This window comes from Andrographis paniculata, unplaced genomic scaffold (genome assembly GCF_009805555.1).
Source record: "Andrographis paniculata isolate CXL003 unplaced genomic scaffold, ASM980555v1 Contig65END, whole genome shotgun sequence".
Classification (NCBI taxonomy): domain Eukaryota; kingdom Viridiplantae; phylum Streptophyta; class Magnoliopsida; order Lamiales; family Acanthaceae; genus Andrographis; species Andrographis paniculata.
Genome location: NW_026137601.1, coordinates 1750434 through 1770264, shown reverse-complemented (window position 1 = coordinate 1770264; position 19831 = coordinate 1750434). Strand labels below are relative to the sequence as shown.

The following is a 19831-nucleotide window of genomic DNA, read 5'->3' as shown; positions in this document are numbered from 1 at the left end:
TTAATAATTTTAAAAAGTATATTAGAGTAATAATTAGGAATAGTTTAAAAAAGTAAAAATAATTTTGTTATAAAATGATGACCACAATTACTAAATAAGAAAACAAGATAATTATTTTAAGACTAAAAAAAAGGAAAAATACGATAACTCTATTGGAACGAAAGGAATATATTCTATGATAACAAGTTAATATTCATAAAATTATTTTTATATTACCTCGATTGTCCAAACCTAACATAAAAATTAATTTCACTTAAAATTTATTAAAAACAAATTGCTGACAAGGTCCCTACAAATATTATAACAAGAGTTTGTTTGGTTGTTTTAATCACACGTATTTTTTTTTCGATAACTTTTTTTTTCATTAAAAAAAAATCACGTAAATATTCAATTTTTATGCACTATATAACATCACAAATATATTTTTATTTAAAATATTATATCAAATAATTATTTTAATTCAAATTTTTATTATTTTTAAAATATAGAGAAAAATAAAACAAACAAACAAATTCGAATTCATACTTATATATAGTTTGATTTGGGACACGTTATTTAAGGCGATGATGTTTAATTAGTTAATAATAATTAGTTATGATATTATTATATTATTTTTATTAATAATTAATAATATTTATATTTTTAAAATAAATTTAATATATATTATTAAAAAACTAAAATATATATTTAAATATTTAAAAATTATATAGCACTTAAAAAATATATGAAATATGGATATCATTTTGTAGATAATAAAATTTTCTATAATACAAGTAAATAAAAAAATATTTTTGTTTATTTATAATTAACATAAATTAATTTTATAAAAGATGTGTAGTTTTAAATATAGATAAAAATATATTTTTTTTTTATGAGAGAGGTAGAAATAAAGGAATTTTAAGTAGGTTCATCTATGATGTTGTATGTTATGTAGTTAACTAAGTTGATTTATATTTGTTAAATATATTTTAATTTAATAATTTTTATCAAAGATGTCCATTGTTATGGACATACAAAAATAGAAATAGCGTAAGTGTGGTGGGAAGGAGTAAAAGGTATTGCATAATAACATTTGTATCTTTAATACTATAATATATTTCCAAGAAAAATAATAAATACTATTACTTTAAAATTTATAATATTGCTGAAATAGTACGTAATTAATTTAAAGTTAATGAGTGTACTTTTTTGTGATAATATTTTTTTTGGAATTTTTAAGTAAACAAATTATTAAAATATTTTGTACAAAAATAATATATTTTATTAGCAACATGTATTAGAATTGATAAATTTAAAAACGGGTATGTTATTTGCACAAATTTTTTTTAAAAAAAAAATATGTTACGTACATTTATTATTTTTATATTGCGTATCAAATTGTCTATATTTTATCTAAAAAATATTTTTTCAAATTATTTTACAAAACAAACACACTACACAACCAATATGTTTGTTTTGTTTGTATTCTCCTATGCTTTGAACAGTATTCATATAGTAATTTATTTGTTATATATAAAAATAATAATATATATTGTTGTTTAAAATATTTCATCTAAAAATTATTTTTTATTCACATTTTTAAATGTCTATTTAAATTCAGCATATCATTAAACACTTAATATCCAATCCATACTTAAATTTCCTCCGTCCCATGTAATATGGGTGTATTACCGTAGACACGGAAATTTAGGTAAAGTATAATTAGTAAGTAATTAAAAAATATATTAGTAAAATTAATTTTTATTTAGTAAAAATAATTATAAATTAAGATTAAAATAAGTAAATAGTTTAATTAAAATTAAGAAAATTATAAAATTTAAAATTTAAAATGCGATTAAAGTGCATAATTATATTTCTAAAAATAAAAAGGACAAGTTATGTGGGACGGACGAAAATAGAAAATATGGACAAATTATGTGGGACGGAGGGAGTAAATTAGAAGGGTATTTGTAAATGTTAGGTACATGTAAATTAGAAGGGTATTTGTAAATGTTAGGTACATAATATAATTATTAAAAAAAATGAATACTTTATTATGAGACGTACCAAATAAATAAATTATTGAAGAACAGAAGGAGTATTATTTTTTAATGTATGCAAAACCCGAATAATCCATTTAAACAAAAACTGATAAAATATTATTTTTACACTACAAACTAAGTTTTTAGTTACATTGCAGTACTAATTTTTTATTTTTTTTCAAATCACCAAAATTTAAAAAAGCTCCGAAAATCTCATATATCTAAGCACAACTTAAAACACTTAACTAACAAATTTAAATCAAACACGACCGATATCGGTCCGAGGTACACCTCCCACCAAACAACAAAATTACTTTATTACAATAATAAAAACTACACCTCTACACCAAAAAGATGACTGCATAATAATAATAATAATAATAATAATAATAATGCAGTCAAACAAACAACCACTGCGAAACAGCGATGAAGAAGAAACAAAACAGCAGAAGGCAGCAAAGTCAATAAGGGGAGGGAAGCCTGACCTCCAAGTCTCGCCATTCTCGCCCTCTCTCTCTCAATCACACAATCAAACCGCTTAATTCATCTTTCCCTCAATTTGTTTTTCTCGATTTCGCCCCTATTCGGTGATCCGATTACGCGTTCTTTTGTTGTTTTCTTCATTTTGTTCGCGGCTTTACAGTTGTTTTGTTGGGAAAACGTCGGCGGTTTTGTTTTTTTCGTCTGATTTGAGTCGGTACGGGATGATTTCTGCTGTGATTTGAAGTTTGTGTGCTTTTGAATTGGGAGTATTGAATCGCGATTGTGCTGCTGCAAGCTGTTGCTGATCATGATTTCGTGCAGGTTTTTTTAGGTTTTTGGCTATTCCTGTGAGGTAGATGTTGATTATTGCTGCGGTGGCGGTGATTGAGGCGCTTTGAGATAACATGGATATCGATATTCTGTGCTGCTTCAAATGCTCGGAGGTGATTCTACGGTTTATGCTTTAACTTTCTGGTTCTTATTTTGATTTCGGTAGAAGCTAAAGTTTGTGTTTATGGTGAATTGGTGTTTGATTGAATATTCGTACGGTGCCTGATCTGTATCTTCTAGATTGTTCTAAGCCTTTGTTTCTGGTTCCACCGTGATTCTTTTGGAATGAGATCGATGCTTTAAATGCAAATAGAATTCCTTCTATTTATTTCTCTGCACCATTGCTTCAATCATTTGTATAGTAATCCATTTTTGCAGAGAATTTCCAGAGGATGATTGGTGATGATAACCATGCCCCTTTTTTCCACCTTTTCATTTATAGGTCTTTTGTTGTGAATAATGAATCTAATAATCAACGATTGTTTGATTGTTTCTATACTTTTGGCTTGATGTAGCTGTTAAAATGTTCTTATTTCGATTTAGATTGGAGGAGGGCGTTCGTCGTCTGGGTCGGGGAAGGGAAAGAGCCACCAGGGGAATGCTAAGTATGGATTTGTATTAATAAAAGGGAAGGCAGATCATCCCATGGAGGACTTCCATGTTTCTAAATTCATGCCGGTCCAAGGGCGTGAGTTGGGGCTGTTTGCCATATTCGACGGCCATTTGGGGGACAGTGTGCCAGCTTACTTACAGAAGAATATGTTTCCCAATATCTTGAAGGAGGTTAGCTGCATTCATCCTGGAATAATTTGTCGAATTGCTGTTGTGAATTCGATTACAACTAACAGAATCTTAATGTCGTAATAGTTTATCAATTTATATCGATTCTCCTGCTTATCAGTGCTAGTTGCATTCATCTTGAAATAATTTGTCGTTTGCTGCTGTGAATTCGAATACAACTAACAGAATCTTAATGTCGTAATAGTTTATGACTTTATGTCGATGCATATCGGTGTTAGTTGCATTCATCCTGGAATAATTTGTCAATTGCTGTCATGAATTCGATTAGAACTAACAGAATCTTGATGTCGTAATAGTTCATTACTTTACGGCGATTCTCCTGTATATCGGTGTTAGCTGCATTCATCCTGGAATAATTTGTCGTTTGCTGTCGTGAATTCGATTACAGCCAACAGAGTTGACGCCGTAATAGTTCATGACTTTATGGCGATTCTCCTGGGTTTCAGTGTTAGTTGCATTCATCCTGGAATAATTTGTCGTTTTCTGTCGTGAATTCGATTACAACCAACAGAATCTTGATGTCGTAATAGTTCATGACTTACAGCGATTCTCCTGCATATCGGTGTTAGTTGCATTCATCCTAGAATAATTTGTCGTTCGCTGTCGTGATTTCGATTACAACCAACAGAATCTTGCTGTCGTAATACTTTACGACTTTATGTTGATTCGCCTACTTACTGATGTTCTTCGATTATGATTGGTTGTTCAATCGCTACTTTTAAATTGCCCACGTTGCATAACACTTTTGCTTATCGGTTTGATTTTGACGGTGTCGCGTGATGGCAGGAGGACTTCTGGACGGACCCGTGTAGGTCTATCGCAAAAGCTTACGAGAGAACTGATCAGGCGATTCTATCGCACACCCCTGATCTCGGCAGGGGTGGCTCTACTGCAGTCACTGCCATTCTGATCGACGGCCGGCAGCTATGGGTGGCCAACGTTGGAGATTCACGGGCAGTCCTTTCCCGGAAAGGGCAGGCCATACAGATGACGATCGATCATGAGCCAAACACCGAGCGCGACAGCATCGAAAACCGAGGTGGATTTGTCTCGAACATGCCAGGTAGTTACAGCTTGTTGTTATAGAACCGCAATTGTCAATTTTATTTCTAGCCGAATAATATTGAGCTCGACGGCGCGTTGTTGTTTGCAGGAGACGTCGCGCGAGTGGATGGACAGCTGGCTGTTTCTCGTGCCTTTGGAGACAAAAATTTGAAGACGCACTTGCGATCCGACCCGGATATAACGAGCGCTGATATTGATGCAGACACCGATCTCCTCATCCTCGCCAGCGACGGATTATGGAAGGTTTTTATTTATTTCTTTTTCTCGGCCCCTCGATTATTTGTGTCTTTACTTTTGATGTCAATCGATTACGACGACATCCATTTCTTGAACAATTCAGGTGATGTCGAATCAAGAAGCTGTGGACATTGCGAAGAAGATCAAAGATCCTCAGAAAGCGGCGAAAGAATTAGCGTCGGAAGCACTGAAGCGAGAGAGCAAGGACGACATCTCCTGCATTGTCGTCCGATTCTGAGCGGTATCGGATCGAAGGACGCCGTGCAGCTCTCTCGGCGCAGTGCCTCCGGCCGCCTCCGACGATGGATAATGACAGATGAAATGGTGCCGGAGATTGCGAGGTACAACAGGTGCTGCTGTTGGCTGTCTATATATATATATATATATATAAGAATGGTTTTTCTCTGTGTGAAAAAAAAAAAGAAGGCTTTTTGTTGTTTGAGTTTACTATTGGTTGATTTATGCTTGTTTGTTTCTTCTTGTGTAGAGATTTTTACCATTTGTTTTGTTTTTTTTTTTGCATAAGAAACGTGGGATTGGAGCTCTTTTCTGCTTGTGTAATAATCCATTATGATGGGACAAGGTTTCAAGGACATTGTTTTGTATATTTGTGGAGGAGGGACTTATTATTGGGCTCAACTTGTCAAATCTGAAAACTAAACATATATATAGTTTGAATTAATAATGTGTGATAAGTATATTTTTTTGTATTGAGATGTGAAGTGTCTTTCATTCAACAGATTTTTTGATATATTTGTAATTTTTTAATAATATTTACGAGGAATTGTTTCATTGGAAAAATACTTAGCTAACAAATTATAGTTGTCTTTTATTACATTATGAATAAATACTTAGCTAACAAATTATAGTTGTCTTTGATTACATTATGAATAAACGGAGTGGTTTAAAATTTATGTGTTTTTTGTTGAATCAATTTTACATTATTTTGGATAGAAGTTTGCAGAATTTTATTCTCGGGAAAAAGTCATTTTTTTGTCCCAATATAATTAAAATTCATTAATTTTGGTCCAAATATAAAAATCTTATCAATTTTGGTTCTAATATAATCAAAATTATCACTTTTTATACCAATATAATCAAAACTCATCATTTTTTGTTTCAATATAAAAATTTTATTAATTCTAGTCTCAATATAACCAAAACTCATCATTTTTTGTCATAATATAATCAAATTTTATTTTTTTGGTCCCTGTCAACAAACCTACGGAAAATGTTGATGCCATAAGAGGACAAAGTAGGAGCATTTCAGGAGATCATTTTCCTAGAGCTCTATACTTTAGTGAAATTTTTTCTTATAGTAATACATCTCGAATGATATTCAGAACTTGTCTGTACTCTGATATAGGAGATTCATACAAATGTTGGTAAGAGGCACAAAATGAAAATAAAGAAACTTTGGAGGACATATGCCAGGAAAATCATTGCATCTCAGCTGGAAAAATGCTTTATGAAAATTACACTGGAATCCCTGTTGTCAAAGTGCGTGTAAATGGAAAAATGCAGGATATAGAATCTGCATCGTCTAGTTCCTCTCCTTACGAGAGCTGCATGTCATCTCATTTTGTGTCGGTTTGTTGATGGTGGAAAAAAAAGAAGAAGATAAAATTTGATTATATTGAGAAAAAAAAAAATGATGAGTTGATAAAAATTTTATATTGAGATAAAAAAAAAAAAATGATGAGTTTTGGTTATATTGGGATCAAAATTGATAAGATTTTTATATTGAGAGAAAAATTGATAAATTTTGATTATATTGAAACAAAAATAATTTTTTTCCTTTATTTGTTTTTTTTAAGCAAAGTGGATAGCATGCTCAAATTAATCACCCCTTAATCATCTAAATAGTTAAATTACTCTTGTTTAATTAAAATTAATAAATAGTTAAAATTAGAATTAACGCATGCTGAATTTATTTAACAAATCAGCACTTGTTCCCAACCTTTTTCTCTTTTTTAGAAAATAATACAAAATACTTGTGCCGTCGTTGGTAGTTTCTCCAACATTCATGTCATCATTTCGGTAAAAAGTTTACTGATTGGGTTAGAAACTCCATTTACTTTTTATTTTTATTTTTTCTATTTTGTTTATTTTTATAATACTCACTCCACTTGCAAGTTTTCTTTTTACAATATTTTTTAAATAAATTAAATAATAATAATAATATTTTATTGGTTTATAGGGATGTATAAAACAATTTTAAAATACTATCTTCGGCTCTGAAATCACATTTATTTTTTACGTGTTGATTTTTAAATATTAATTATTATATCAAAACGTAGTACAAATTAAAGAAAAATTACAAAAATATTTTTATTAGTGTCTTATAATATTCTTAGTTTTGAGAGTCAATAAAACACTCTACTTTGTCGGGTGCATCTTATAGTGTTCTTACTTTAGCGTGCGTTAGAGATGTGTGCGGGTTGTACTAGCGAGTTCTCGAGGGAGTCGAAGAATCGCTAGGGCGACGGGAAGGTGTTCTAGGAGAAACCATCTGTCCCGTTACAAATAGTATCAGAGCTGACCTTGACGGTGGTGACGAACGAAGCAGATGGATGACCAGTTCTTCAGGAAGGAGCATGTTGAGGGCGGCACGACAAGGAAGAGCATATCTAAGCAAGGCTGGACATTCCAGGGTGGAGTGCTCCTTGAGAAGGAGTATGTTCGACAGTGCTGGTGCGCCAAGATGGGCGAGTTTTGTTCGTGAGAGCGGAACCACGTCGAAGACGATTCTCGGGCGAAAAATGGAGAAGTTGCAACATGGGTGTCCTGGATGGCGTTGTTGGAGACGAGCAGTGTAGTAGGCGAGTTGTGGGTCAGCTATGGCAAACCTCGCTGGGGGTTGGTGAGCACAACGAGGTACGCGCGAAATGGTCAATGGAGTGATGCATGGAGGCAAGCCCAATATGCAAGAAACAACGTCGGTGCACTCAAGTGGCGTCGCACGAGGGCGTTTGCGACTTTGAGTGGGGGAGAGTATCACGAACTGACATTTCTGCCAAGGTTCTCGGCCATAGTCCGTCCCATGTGTGTGAGCTCTGGTCATATACCACTAATCAACGGCATATGTCTTTGGTGGAGATACGCGTCCTGCCTTATTTATCCTGTATTATTCTGTACAGATTTGTTGCGCACAAGAGACGCTAATAGAAAGACATAGTAAAAGAAATTATATAATAAGAATATTTTTAATATTAAGTAAAATTACACAAAAAAAAAATATAATCCTTATAAGCGGAAAAATATTTATTATTTACTTTTTGAATGAAAATTGAAATGGTAAAAAATATACAGTGACAAAATTATTTTTTTATTTATCTATTATATTATTAACTGTAAATATTAATATACTATACATGAAAAAACAAATGAATATATATGACTTGTATAAAATAATATTTGTTTTTAATAGTATTTTTATGTAAAATATTACATTAATAATTCAAATATAAGTTTTATTTTTTAAAAAAAAATAGAAAAAAATATTATAAACTAGAAAGATAATAATGTTTTAAAACAATAGTCTTGTTTTAGTAAATACTCATATTATTACACAACAATTGCCACTATTTTTTTAGATAAAAAAAAATTTATTTGATATTTTTTATATATTATTAATATAATATTAATATTTTTTAAATATCATCAAATTTAATTAAAATTATATTTATAAGAGCGGAGGAAATATTATTTTTTATTTTTTATTTGCGAGTATCTATCTATATGCATATCCGGCGTATCATATTGCGTGTACGTTTTTCTTGAGTTTCTTTTATTTTTATTATTTATTGTGTTAATATATTTCACTGTTCTGCCTCTCTCTCCTTAAACCCTTCGTTTATTTTTCTCTCTCTCTAAAACCCCAGTCGGTCTCTCTCCGTCGTACCAAGCGGACAAATCTAAATTCGCCGACCTTTCTATCAATTCAACCTTGAATCAATCGATTAGTACAATTTTGTGGTTGTTAAATGTCTGGATTTTCTAAGCTAAATGCGCAGAGTCCGAAGTTGTGGGTGGTGATCGGCGTGGGCGTCGCCGGATTGTTGATCCTTGCGGAGGTTCAACGGCGTCGAATCAAAGCGAAGAACGAGGTCAGAGAAGATTTTGGAGCTTTTATCGAACGCTTTGAGATTCCTCCATTTCCTCAGCCTCCTCCTCCAGCTGCTCCTCTACCGCTCTCTGGCCTTATATTTGCCATTAATGACAAGTACATGACCGTTTTTTGCTTGGCTGATTTCTAGTTTTGGTTCCATTTAGTATACAGTTTATTGGTGACAACATTTTAATTGTTATATAAAGTGATCTTGGTGTTGGGTGTTGTGAAAAGGTGTTTGGATGAGTTTTGCATATGAAATATTTTAACTGAAAGTAAAATTTGGATGATGAGATTTAAATGGTAGCGAAAACACAAGCAAACATACTCTTTTATTATTTGGAGAACTTTTAATGTTAAAGGTTTGGATATATGATGCAACTTGTATTTCTTGGAAGTTCAATATGGCTAGCGATCTCATGCGTATTTTGTTTCTGAAAACTAGTGCGGGCCTGTTTTCCCATTCCAATATTTATGATCATGTGAAGTTATTGCAGCCTGCAGGTCAAGCGATGATTAGTTTAGAGTAAAAGTAGTTTCAAGAAAACAAGCTTTGTATTCCTGCGTAGTATTTGTTTACCTCTGAATTCATATTTCATAATCAGTTTTGGCTGTGATGCAGCTTCGATGTAAAGGGTTATGTAACGGGATATGGAAGTTCAGACTGGAAGAAGACGCATGATGCAGCAGGGAACACTGCTGTAGTGGTCACAACAATGCTAAAAAATGGTGCAGCCCTTGTGGGAAAGACAGTTATGGATGAGCTTGGCTGCGGGTATTCTTCTAACCCGAGCAGAATTTTTGTTTTATATTGCATTTTCTGATTCAAATAAATGAAGTTACATTGAAAAAGCGAAATATAAATAAGTGTGCCGAATCAATTCTGCAATTACAAGGTTAAAGATAGAAGTGTGGTGATTATTGCTTCAATTGTGCTGCATTTATTATTTGAGTTTGAAATACTTACTCTTCATTGGGATGTACATTATATGTCATATCCTTTGTGGGGAATAGGATGCTGGCATGAGGCAGAGAAGGTGTGGTCTGTTTGGGTGCTAGATAATGCAGTTCAAGGGAAGACACTTATGGTCTTTCTTGGACATTAATTACAGGATACTAGGCGAAAATAAGAACTATGGAACTCCAACCAATCCACAAAAGCCATCTCATGTTCCTGGAGGTTCATCTAGTGGATCAGCTGTTGCTGTTGCTGCACAAATTGTGGATTTTTCTCTTGGTATAATCATTTGCGCTGCATAACTTTAAATTTGCTTTCTTTATTATCTACCTGAGTTCGTTATAGCACTCCAATATAATTTTTGTAAGTAAAAATCAGTTCTTGATTTCATCATTTTATCTTCCACTTCTTTGGAACTTGTGCTGTTATTTAGCAGATGATTAATCTTAGATTTAATTTCACATTGTCATGCTTGCTTGCTTCCTCTTTTATTTCCTTGTGTAGGTTCCAGTATTTAAGGTCACCTGACTGATGTGTGAACTTGCTTTGTATTCTAATTTTCTATGATATTGTAGGTACCGATACAGTTGGTTGTATAAGAGTACCAGCATCATTTTGTGGAATACTTGGATTCAGACCATCTCATGGAATCGTATCAACAGTTGGTGTTTTACCAAACTCCCAAAGCTTGGACACTGTTGGTAGGCAATCAGATTTCTAAGAGTTTAAGTAGTTGAAATTCTTACTGCTGCTTGCTTGTATAACAAACTAGTGAATAAAAAAGCATCAACACTATTAGCTAATCGTAATTGCTGTCATTGATTAGGCCTTTGTTCATTGTTGACGGGAAGTGGACATATTTCCTAGATGACTTCAAATGGACTAATAGTGGTTAATCATAATTGCTGGCATTGTGATTTTGGCATGTAGAGATTACTGTTGTCGTCATGTTTGCTTCATATCTATACCAATGATTGTTTATGTGAGTCCATATCATTAACATGTATGCCTATAATGACATTCGATAGAAAAGAATAGCTTTCTCGTATCAGCCACTAATATTTAAAATCACACTGGTTCAGGGTGTTTGGCATCTGATCCATCTGTTTTGCATCGGGCTGGACATGCTCTTCTTAGTTTAAATCCATTGGAGCCTAAAAGGATACCACGCATAATGATAGCAGATGATCTTTTCCAGATTTCGAATATGTCGTTGCATAAGATCGTTCATATTATAGGCAAAGTGACAGAGAAGTTATCAGGCTGTAAGTCTTTACATTGGTCTGATATCACTTCTGGAGACAAGTTTCAAAATGAAAGCCCATGCTTTGGGTCCAAATAAGTAACCAAATATTTAATTTACATTTTTTTCTTTTCCAGACCAGGCACCTAAGAATATGAATTTTAGCCAGTACCTTGCATCAAAAGTGCCCAGCCTAAAATCATTCCAGGAAACGTCAACAAGAAGGGAAACTGGAGGATCTGATCTGAGAGCATTGTCTTGTGCGATGCATTTTCTTCATAGGTTTTACCCAAATACTTGTTTATATGGCTCTTTTCTTGATTTTTAAGTATGTTGGATTAATGCACGTGAATAGTAATCTGCAGTATCTTTTGCTGCTTTCATCTATTCATCGTTTATTAAACATTATACTAAGTATGGATTTAACTAGCCTTGGTTCTTACATATTGAGTATCATCGATATATATGTATATATTTTTTTCAATTATCTGTGTACGATGAAAAGGAAACATATTTATTTTGTGATGCAAGGGAGCAAACCTGATACTACCTCTGTCCACGGTTGAAGTAATCGTTTACTTTTGGGACGGAGTTCAATGAATATTGTATTCTGATGATAGCTGGTGTAACTTTTTGTGTGTAAAACTGTTTTCCCTTGACAGATGCCCAAAATGGTGAAATGTTTACCTTTCGAACAGAGGATTCCTATTTAAGCCTTTGTATCTGATCAGATCCTTTTCTTTTTTACTTTTCAGATGGGAGTTTGAAACAAATCATAAAGAGTGGGTTAAATCTATCAAACCCAAGTTAGGCCGGGGGGTCTCTAGTGAAGTTTGGCCAGCAATAAAAACAGCCCAAGAGAATGTCAAAAGCTTATATCAAGTCAGAACGGAAATGCGACTTGCTTTACGAAGTCTCTTACAGGTAAATGATCTTATTTCTATTGTAATGGATTCCTTTTCCCATCATTTATGGTGGCCATTGATAGAAAAGTTGTGCTTATTGGTGGCAGTCTTAGGAGATATTAAAGGATGGAATCTTTGTTTACTCTATTCAAATTTTTTATATCATGAAACACTGGATCAGCACCAGAATCTAAATTTTCACTTCTCAAGTTGCTTTCAGGCAACTGTATATTGGTTTATGCATAAAGGTAGAACTTCATTTAGTTGTCCTGAAAGTTGAAGGTTGTATCTGATTCTGTCTCTCATCTTTTAAACTTGTAATGTTATCAGAACTAGAGGAATCTATGAAATTGGTGATTAGTTGGGCACAAAATTTAATCTCGATCGTGGATGGTTGGATTCCCCTCCAAATCTTGTCTATAATCAAAGTGAGATCATCAGTTGTCATAGGGGCTCTTGAAGCAGAAGATTTAATATTGAAACATGTCATTTAACTGCAATTTGACTGTGTTGCAATACTAGGTTTCTGTGTTGGATAACATACATATGAGTAAGAATCGTATAGGGGACTAGGCTGACATTGAAAATTTGAGGTCTGAGAGAAAATAACAATAGTAATATTTAATAATCCATTTGGTTTGATTACCATCAGAATGAGTCTGGACTTCCAAGCTTAGTTTATTGAGAGTTAAATGTGTTATTATACTTCATAAGAACATCTGATTTGGAATTGGAATATGATATTTTAACTTGCGGATGGCATTTTTTTCATACTCCAACTCAATAAATTCTCTTTATCTTAAATTTGTTTGACCTTTGTTCTTCAGCTTAATACAACTCATTTTTTATGATTTGCACCTAATTGGTTTAATCACTCTCCGTGAATTTTGAAGGATGATGGGTTATTAGTAATTCCCACGGTAGCTGATCCTCCTCCTAAGCTGAATTCCAAGAAATCTTTCTCAGCAGAGTTTCTTGATAGGATGTATGCTTTGTCAGGCATTGCAAGCATGTCCGGAGGTTGTCAGGTAATTTTATGTTTCCAAGGTTTTAGCAGCTTCTAATATTTCTTGCTTTCGAATCCAACTAATTGCATGTTAATCTTTAGGTTGCCATTCCATTTGGAGAACATGATGGCTGTCCAATTTCTGTGTCACTTATAGCATACCATGGAAGCGACAAGCTCTTACTCGATACTGTTTTGGATATGTATTCTTCTCTGCAAGAAGAAGTCAGCATTATTTTTGGTCCTCCGCAATTGCCAGAAACTAATGGTAACATGGGGGATGCTGAACTACTTAAGGAAAAGGTCAAATTTCTTATCTTGAAGTACTTCTTATTGTTTCCTTTGGCCCATTCTAATATTTTGTTATTAATTATTTTGACCTAATGGAATGTGAATATTCTGAAGTTGGAAGTTATGTGTGTTCAGAACTAACTTTCCTCTGATCTTACTATGCAAGTTGTTCAGAAGTTTATGATTCAATGGATATGAACATATACTGTTGTAAATCTGATGACTTTACCGGCTGAATCCAAGTGCTTATACTTAATTTAAGCTATATACATAAACACTAAATGCTAGAAACGCTTGTACTTTCTTGCATCTAGCAAGGATGATCATCACTCTTTTATACTTTTTCCGTGTTCTCTAACTTGTGCTGGTTTATGTCTTGTCCCCCAAATGATATTTCTAATATTTCAATTTTTATTATTCATGTATGCATGCTTGCGGCTTTGGATTTTATTTTATTCTTCTTCACGTTTCAGGGGAATGTTGCATATAATGCAAAACAGTGGAATAAGGCTGCCAATCTCTATACCGATGCGATAAACTTGGATGGTCTAAATGCAACTTACTATTGCAATAGGGCAGCTTCATATTTGATGTTGCGATGGTCAGTGATGTTCTATCTTTGTTCTTTCGTTGCATTTTCTCCCACCCTCCCTCCCTCACAATTAGTCACTATGGATGTCTCCTTACTGGTAGCTCCTTATGCAGCTTCGAAAAAGCTGAGGAGGATTGCACCAAGGCATTATCTTTGGATAAGAGGGTGAGTGACTTTATATTCCTTTTTCCACCATACAAAAACTTTTAATCATGATTTATGTACCTATCATCATTGGCTTTCTTAGCATTTCAGAGAAAATGTTACTGGCGATTTCAAAAAATTAATTATGCTATGAACTGTATGATTTGTTCGATTCATACACTGCCGCCATAGGTTAATGAAATAGCATGTTGACCTTATTTACCGATCTATGCTGACAACAATATTTTACCACAGGTTAATTGACGGTAGCATTATTAGTTCTTGAATTATAGTTTGAGGACTGTGTTTAGGATTGATGTAGCCATACATTATAGCTTAACAAATTTCTGCTAGCCATATTGAATAAATTCAACTTCATTTCTGGAAAAAAAAAAAAAAGAAGAAGAAGCAATGCTGTAGAGTTCTTGATTTCTGCTATGCATATTGAATAAATTCAACTTCATTTCTGGAAAAAAAAAAAAAAAAAAAAAAAACAAAGAAGCAATGCTGTAGAGTTCTTGATTTGAACTGTCCCAACTAACTCGATTTTCCTCAATCCGCAGTACGTGAAAGCCTATTTAAGGCGAGCTAAAGCTAGGGAAGAACTTCATAACTACACAGAGGCCCTCAAAGGTCAGTCAATGTATTCATCCCCAATCAAATTATTCAGATGCTAAATATTCACGTGATCTATCTGAGACTTTATTCATATGCCCGTTGGTGTGTATTAACTACTAAAATGTATGTAAACATCGCAGATTTCAAGCTTGCTCTTGTTTTCGAACCACAGCACAAAATTGCCACACAGGCCGTAAAGCGACTAACAAAACTGGTCAGTTGAGACTCTCCTCTGCCCCATTTTTATGCTCTAATTAAGCAGAGAAAATTTCAGGAAACATCGATATATAGTGAGACTTGGACTTCCAATCAAATATTCTATTTATGGTTTGAGATTTTGAGACGTGCACGTTTATAGGCAATGCTGAAAATGTTGGAGGTGAGTAAACAAGATTGAATTTTGTCAATGCAAATAATGTGAAAGTTCCATCTTGCAAATAAATATTCAGTGTGTGCACGTGTTATAGGGTGTGTTTGTTTGGGGGTTTGGATTTTGAGTTGGGATTTGAATAGTAAAAATTTTGAATTTGAATAGTTGTATGATGTGATATAAATAGGGTTTGATGTGATGTTTTGAATGTAAAATTGATTTTTAGTATAATATAAAAAATGAAAAATAGGTGTTTGATTTGATGTTTTTGGGGGGAAAAAATTGGATGAATAGTGGAAATTCACCAAAATCCTTCAAACAAACACATTAATGCAATAGTATGTAAATTTTGACAGCTAAGAAAACCTATTCTTGGGGTTTTTGGATTTTGATAGTGTGGATTGTGAAAATATTTCAAATAAATATTAGTTTATGCGTTTCATTACAAGATTACAAATTTCATTTTTCTTTTAAGGGTTCTGTCATTTTTTTTTAAAATAAGAAAATATATTATTATTAACAGTACAATTGAATTTATATTTTTGACACATTTATTGGTGTCATTTTGCATGAATTAAGTGCATGTAATTTGTCATGTATTATTGATGTGCATGATATTCATTTCATGTGATTATATATGTGCCTTTTATTATATGATGTTTTATCACCAAATTTGATGGCTAATTATTTTGTAAATTGCCTATAAATAAGTTTTTTATTTTTTATTTTTGGTTGAAATGAAACATCATCCCTCTATAATTTTTTCTCTCGTCTCTCTATTCCTATTGCCAACCCCCCCCCCTCTCTCTAGAAATACACACTCACACGTTTATCTCTCTCTATATATATTTATACATCCATATATTATATACCTATATATCTAATTTAGTACATTCACACATCTATATATTTACAAGATGGGGTTGTTTATTTTGAATGATTATGATGAATAATATGATTTTATTCAATTTAACTATATGTTTATTGTGTATTATTATTAGAGCCTGCCGACAATGGGTCGATTCGTATCGGGTTCGTGTCGGGTTGACTACTTTAAACGGGTTAAATTACTTAATTTTAATCCGATGCGTTTATTATCATGTCGGGTTCGTGTTAACCCGTTTATTATCGTATCGGGTTCGGGTTGACTCGTATACATAATTAAGTCTAATTTTTTGATTTAAATTAAATAATTTTTTGTTTTGTTGTCGTGTTATGTTAATTTTTATTGGTTTGAGCGTAAATTAGGTTGACTTATTTAAAATTGAATTTAGTTTAAATTAATTTATAAAAAAATAATTAAATTATGATTATTTTTTATATATAATAAATATATTAATCAATATTAATATATTATAATCGGGTTGTCGTGTCGGGTTCGAGTTGAGAGTTTAAACCCTAATCCGACCCGTTTATTATCGTGTCGGGTTCGTGTCAATCCGTATACATAATCGGATTGAAATATTTGATCCAAATCCAATTATTTCGTGTCAAGTCGTGTCGGATCAATTTTTGTCAGCTCTAATTATTATAATAAGAATTAAGCAAAGTTCATAATAGCATGATTATTAATCGTTTTCTTCTGAGTATGATTAAATAACATTAAATAGTATTAATACTCAAAAGATATTTTGTCTTTTATTAATAATTAATTTAGTATTAACTTTATTATATAATTAATGATGTTTTAGAAAATAATAATAATAATTTTATACAATATTTTATTAAAGTAAATATTATGTTATTTTATCACATTATTATATAAGCTCGCTATTTATATATAGATTGTTTTTATTATAATAAAAAAAATTGTCTCAGGTCATCTTTTTATAAAAGTTAAAAATAACATTATTTTTTTTATATATGTATGGTACCTAACATAAAAAGTATACAAATTTATAATTAAGAGGAAATATTTTTTTTTTTCGTAAAAGTTAAATTGTAAAAAAGAAATTGTCAAATAATTCTGTCATTTCTTATTTCTTTTTTTTTTCTATTATTTTGTATATATTTAAATAATAGAAATAGAGAATGATAAAATACAGTATTTATTTTCAATCTTTTTAAATAAGAAAACAAATAAAGGTAATTCTATTTTTTATACTGCGAGTTCCCGTTTTCCATTTTAAGATGTTTAAGGTTATTTGATATACTGTTATTTTTAAGTAAATTTATCTAATTTAAATATATTTAATAAATATAAATAAATTTAATTAATAGGAAATTCGTAATCTTATCCAATTAAATTTTTCTTATCTCTTTTAATAAATAAATATTTTTATTTATATTTAATTTTTGTATTATAATTAATTTATACTATTAATCATAAATAAATATATTTATTTGTATTATATATAATTTTTTTTTAATATTATTTTAAGATGATTGATAGGAAATTTAGGAATCTTCTACTCCCTCCTCCTTTTAAGATTACTTTATATTTTTTAATAAATTTATTCATTTTAATATATATAATAAATATAAAATAATTAAATAAAATTCACTTAAAAAACTTTTATTATTATTTGTATTCAATAAATAAATAATTTTAAAATATCAACAATATTATTTATTTAAAAAATAATAAAACATTATAATTTATTATTAATAACTCAATGTATATAGTACTCGAAACAGAAAAAATATTTTACAATAGTAATTTAATGAAATATTTTAGCTTATTTATCCTTTCCATAAAAAAAAAAGAAAAGAAATATATTTAATAATAATAATAATAAAGATACGCATTTGACTTCAATAAGAAACTTCAGCTCGAATTAAAAACATACCTTAAATTTGGTCAAACGACGCCGTTTGCTGCGACTCGGCTGATCCATTTTATAAATTATACCCTCGTTTTGTTCCATTTCCTGTGGATTCTCGAGAAGAGAAGAGAAGGTTTAACAATGGAGGCTCCGTCTTCAGCCGTAGCTCCTTTGCTGCTGAGGAATCTGCTGATTACAGCGTTAATCTACGCCGAAAAACCCCTCGTTTACTTGTACCATAGGTCCAAATTTCTGGAATTGATTCGTCATTTCCTTATCTCTCTGCTGCTCTTCTTCCTGAACCTGTTGCCGTCTCTGTTCTCCTCTTTCACGGCTTCCCCGGAATTCCAGAGCTACAGTTTGAATCCGGCGAGCGACGATAATTCTTCCGGCGCCGCCGCAGCCGGCCGTGGAGAGGGCGGGAGCGGTGTTTCCCGGGCGCTATCTCAGCTATTGTTGTTGATGAACGAGATCCCAGTCAGTTCGCGGAAGTACGAATTGGTAAGGTCTTTGATCGAGAAGCTTCTCCACGAGAATTTGGCGGAGGATAGTCCGCCGTTGACGGCGGTTAATTGTGCCGTGCTCTCGGCGGCTTTCTCGAGGACGCTGAGCCAGCTCCAATTTGCAGTGGCTGAGCATTTCAGTAGCGGCGCAGAATCGGCGGCTCTGCTCCGGGAGAGTGGGCCGCGCCGATTGCTGAAGGGGGTTAGCAGTTTTTGGCGCGCAGCCGTGCCGGGGAGCGAGATGAGCCGGTTCGCGAACTCCGGCGATAAGCTGTCTATGGAGCTACTGTGGCTGGCTCAGAAGATGGCGGCTTCTGGCTGCGCTGAAGAGGCTGTTTTGGGGTGGGCTTCGGCTTCGAAATTGGCTCGGCTTGCTCTGTCCGCTGAGCCTCGGCTTCAAGGGTCCATAGTTAAGGTCTCAGGTATGTAATATTTAAGTATAATATTTATATTTTATTCTTTGTTCAAGAAATTTTGAATGGTTAGATTTTGAATTACTATATTTTATATTTTTTAATAGAAAATATTTAGTATAATACGTCAAATAAAAGTTAAAGCATTCATTTTCATATCGAAGAATCTTGAAAGAATATTGGAAAATCCATAAAATGAATAATTGATTACAAAAATTCATCTTCAAATTGAAGCATTGATTACATCTTCATTAGATAATTCAACTAATTGAATTTATACACAATTTACAGCATTCTTGATTGGGCAAGCAAAGGACATTGGCAAGGAGCCAGAAGATGGAGCTATAAGAGAGACCAATATGAAGATGCTTGTATCCTGGTTGCCGCTGCTGTGCCGTGCGCACAACGGCATCGATGCTCCGATTCTAAGCGTGGCGGAGAGGGCAGAGCTAGAGAAGACATTGGAAGAGATGATCTCATCTTTAGAGGAGGATGAACAGGAAGTGGTGCTCTCTCAGTGGCTTCATCATTTCACCTGCTCGCCTGCCTCCGACTGGCCGAACTTGCGCACTTGCTACACTCAGTGGTATAATGCTTCCCGCTCTCGGCTCTTAGCTGCTTCGACTCCAGCAAGCCGAAGGATCTTATGTTAAATTTTGCTTCAAAAAGCATATTCATGCACTTCTCCAAACACAATGCATGGCTCGAGGAGTTAAAGGTACCCTATAGTGTAGAAATTGGCTTGCCGTTGTCGTATGTTATTGATGTAAATAATACATGTCTTATATACAAAGTAGAAAATCAATACCTTATGAGACCAGTACTTATATATAATTATTTCACTGTTTTTTCTTTTAGTGTAATGCTTAGTTTTATATAAATTCGAAACTTACACTGCAATTGTGATGTTATGGGTACTTTCTGTTATGGAAAAGCTCTTGATTTGAGTATTCACTTGCCTATTGTAATAATATC

The 19831-nt window shown here is 32.8% G+C and overlaps 3 protein-coding genes across 5 annotated transcripts; all 3 read left to right on the top strand.

Annotated features, from left to right (window-relative positions):
* Positions 1–2430: 2430 nt before the first annotated feature.
* Positions 2431–5576, top strand: LOC127262580 (probable protein phosphatase 2C 9). 2 transcript variants are annotated; one of them, XR_007841160.1, is made up of 7 exons: positions 2431–2718; positions 2826–2947; positions 3378–3617; positions 4422–4698; positions 4789–4943; positions 5041–5278; positions 5464–5576. XR_007841160.1 is itself a non-coding variant. In XM_051291326.1 (6 exons), exons 2-6 carry the CDS (start codon positions 2909–2911, stop codon positions 5173–5175), a joined length of 846 nt encoding a protein of 281 aa, XP_051147283.1. In that variant the 5' UTR covers positions 2431–2718; positions 2826–2908; the 3' UTR covers positions 5176–5438. The 2 variants fall into 2 exon arrangements, 1 of the variants encoding a protein (XP_051147283.1); XM_051291326.1 differs by lacking the exon at positions 5464–5576 and having other exon boundaries at positions 5041–5438.
* A 3187-nt stretch (positions 5577–8763) lies between these two features.
* On the top strand, positions 8764–15630 carry LOC127262114 (outer envelope protein 64, mitochondrial). Of its 2 annotated transcripts, XM_051290641.1 has the most exons (13): positions 8764–9162; positions 9671–9823; positions 10161–10285; positions 10582–10707; positions 11089–11271; positions 11387–11531; positions 12005–12173; positions 13048–13182; positions 13263–13463; positions 13925–14052; positions 14157–14208; positions 14751–14820; positions 14946–15626. In XM_051290641.1, exons 1-13 carry the CDS (start codon positions 8924–8926, stop codon positions 15026–15028), a joined length of 1809 nt encoding a protein of 602 aa, XP_051146598.1. In that variant the 5' UTR covers positions 8764–8923; the 3' UTR covers positions 15029–15626. The 2 variants fall into 2 exon arrangements, with proteins under 2 accessions (XP_051146598.1, XP_051146599.1); XM_051290642.1 differs by lacking the exon at positions 8764–9162 and having other exon boundaries at positions 9717–9823; positions 10063–10285; positions 14946–15630.
* A 2374-nt stretch (positions 15631–18004) lies between these two features.
* LOC127262115 (uncharacterized) lies at positions 18005–19780 on the top strand. Its single transcript, XM_051290643.1, has 2 exons — positions 18005–18865; positions 19148–19780. Exons 1-2 carry the CDS (start codon positions 18082–18084, stop codon positions 19507–19509), a joined length of 1146 nt encoding a protein of 381 aa, XP_051146600.1. The 5' UTR covers positions 18005–18081; the 3' UTR covers positions 19510–19780.
* Positions 19781–19831: the final 51 nt, after the last annotated feature.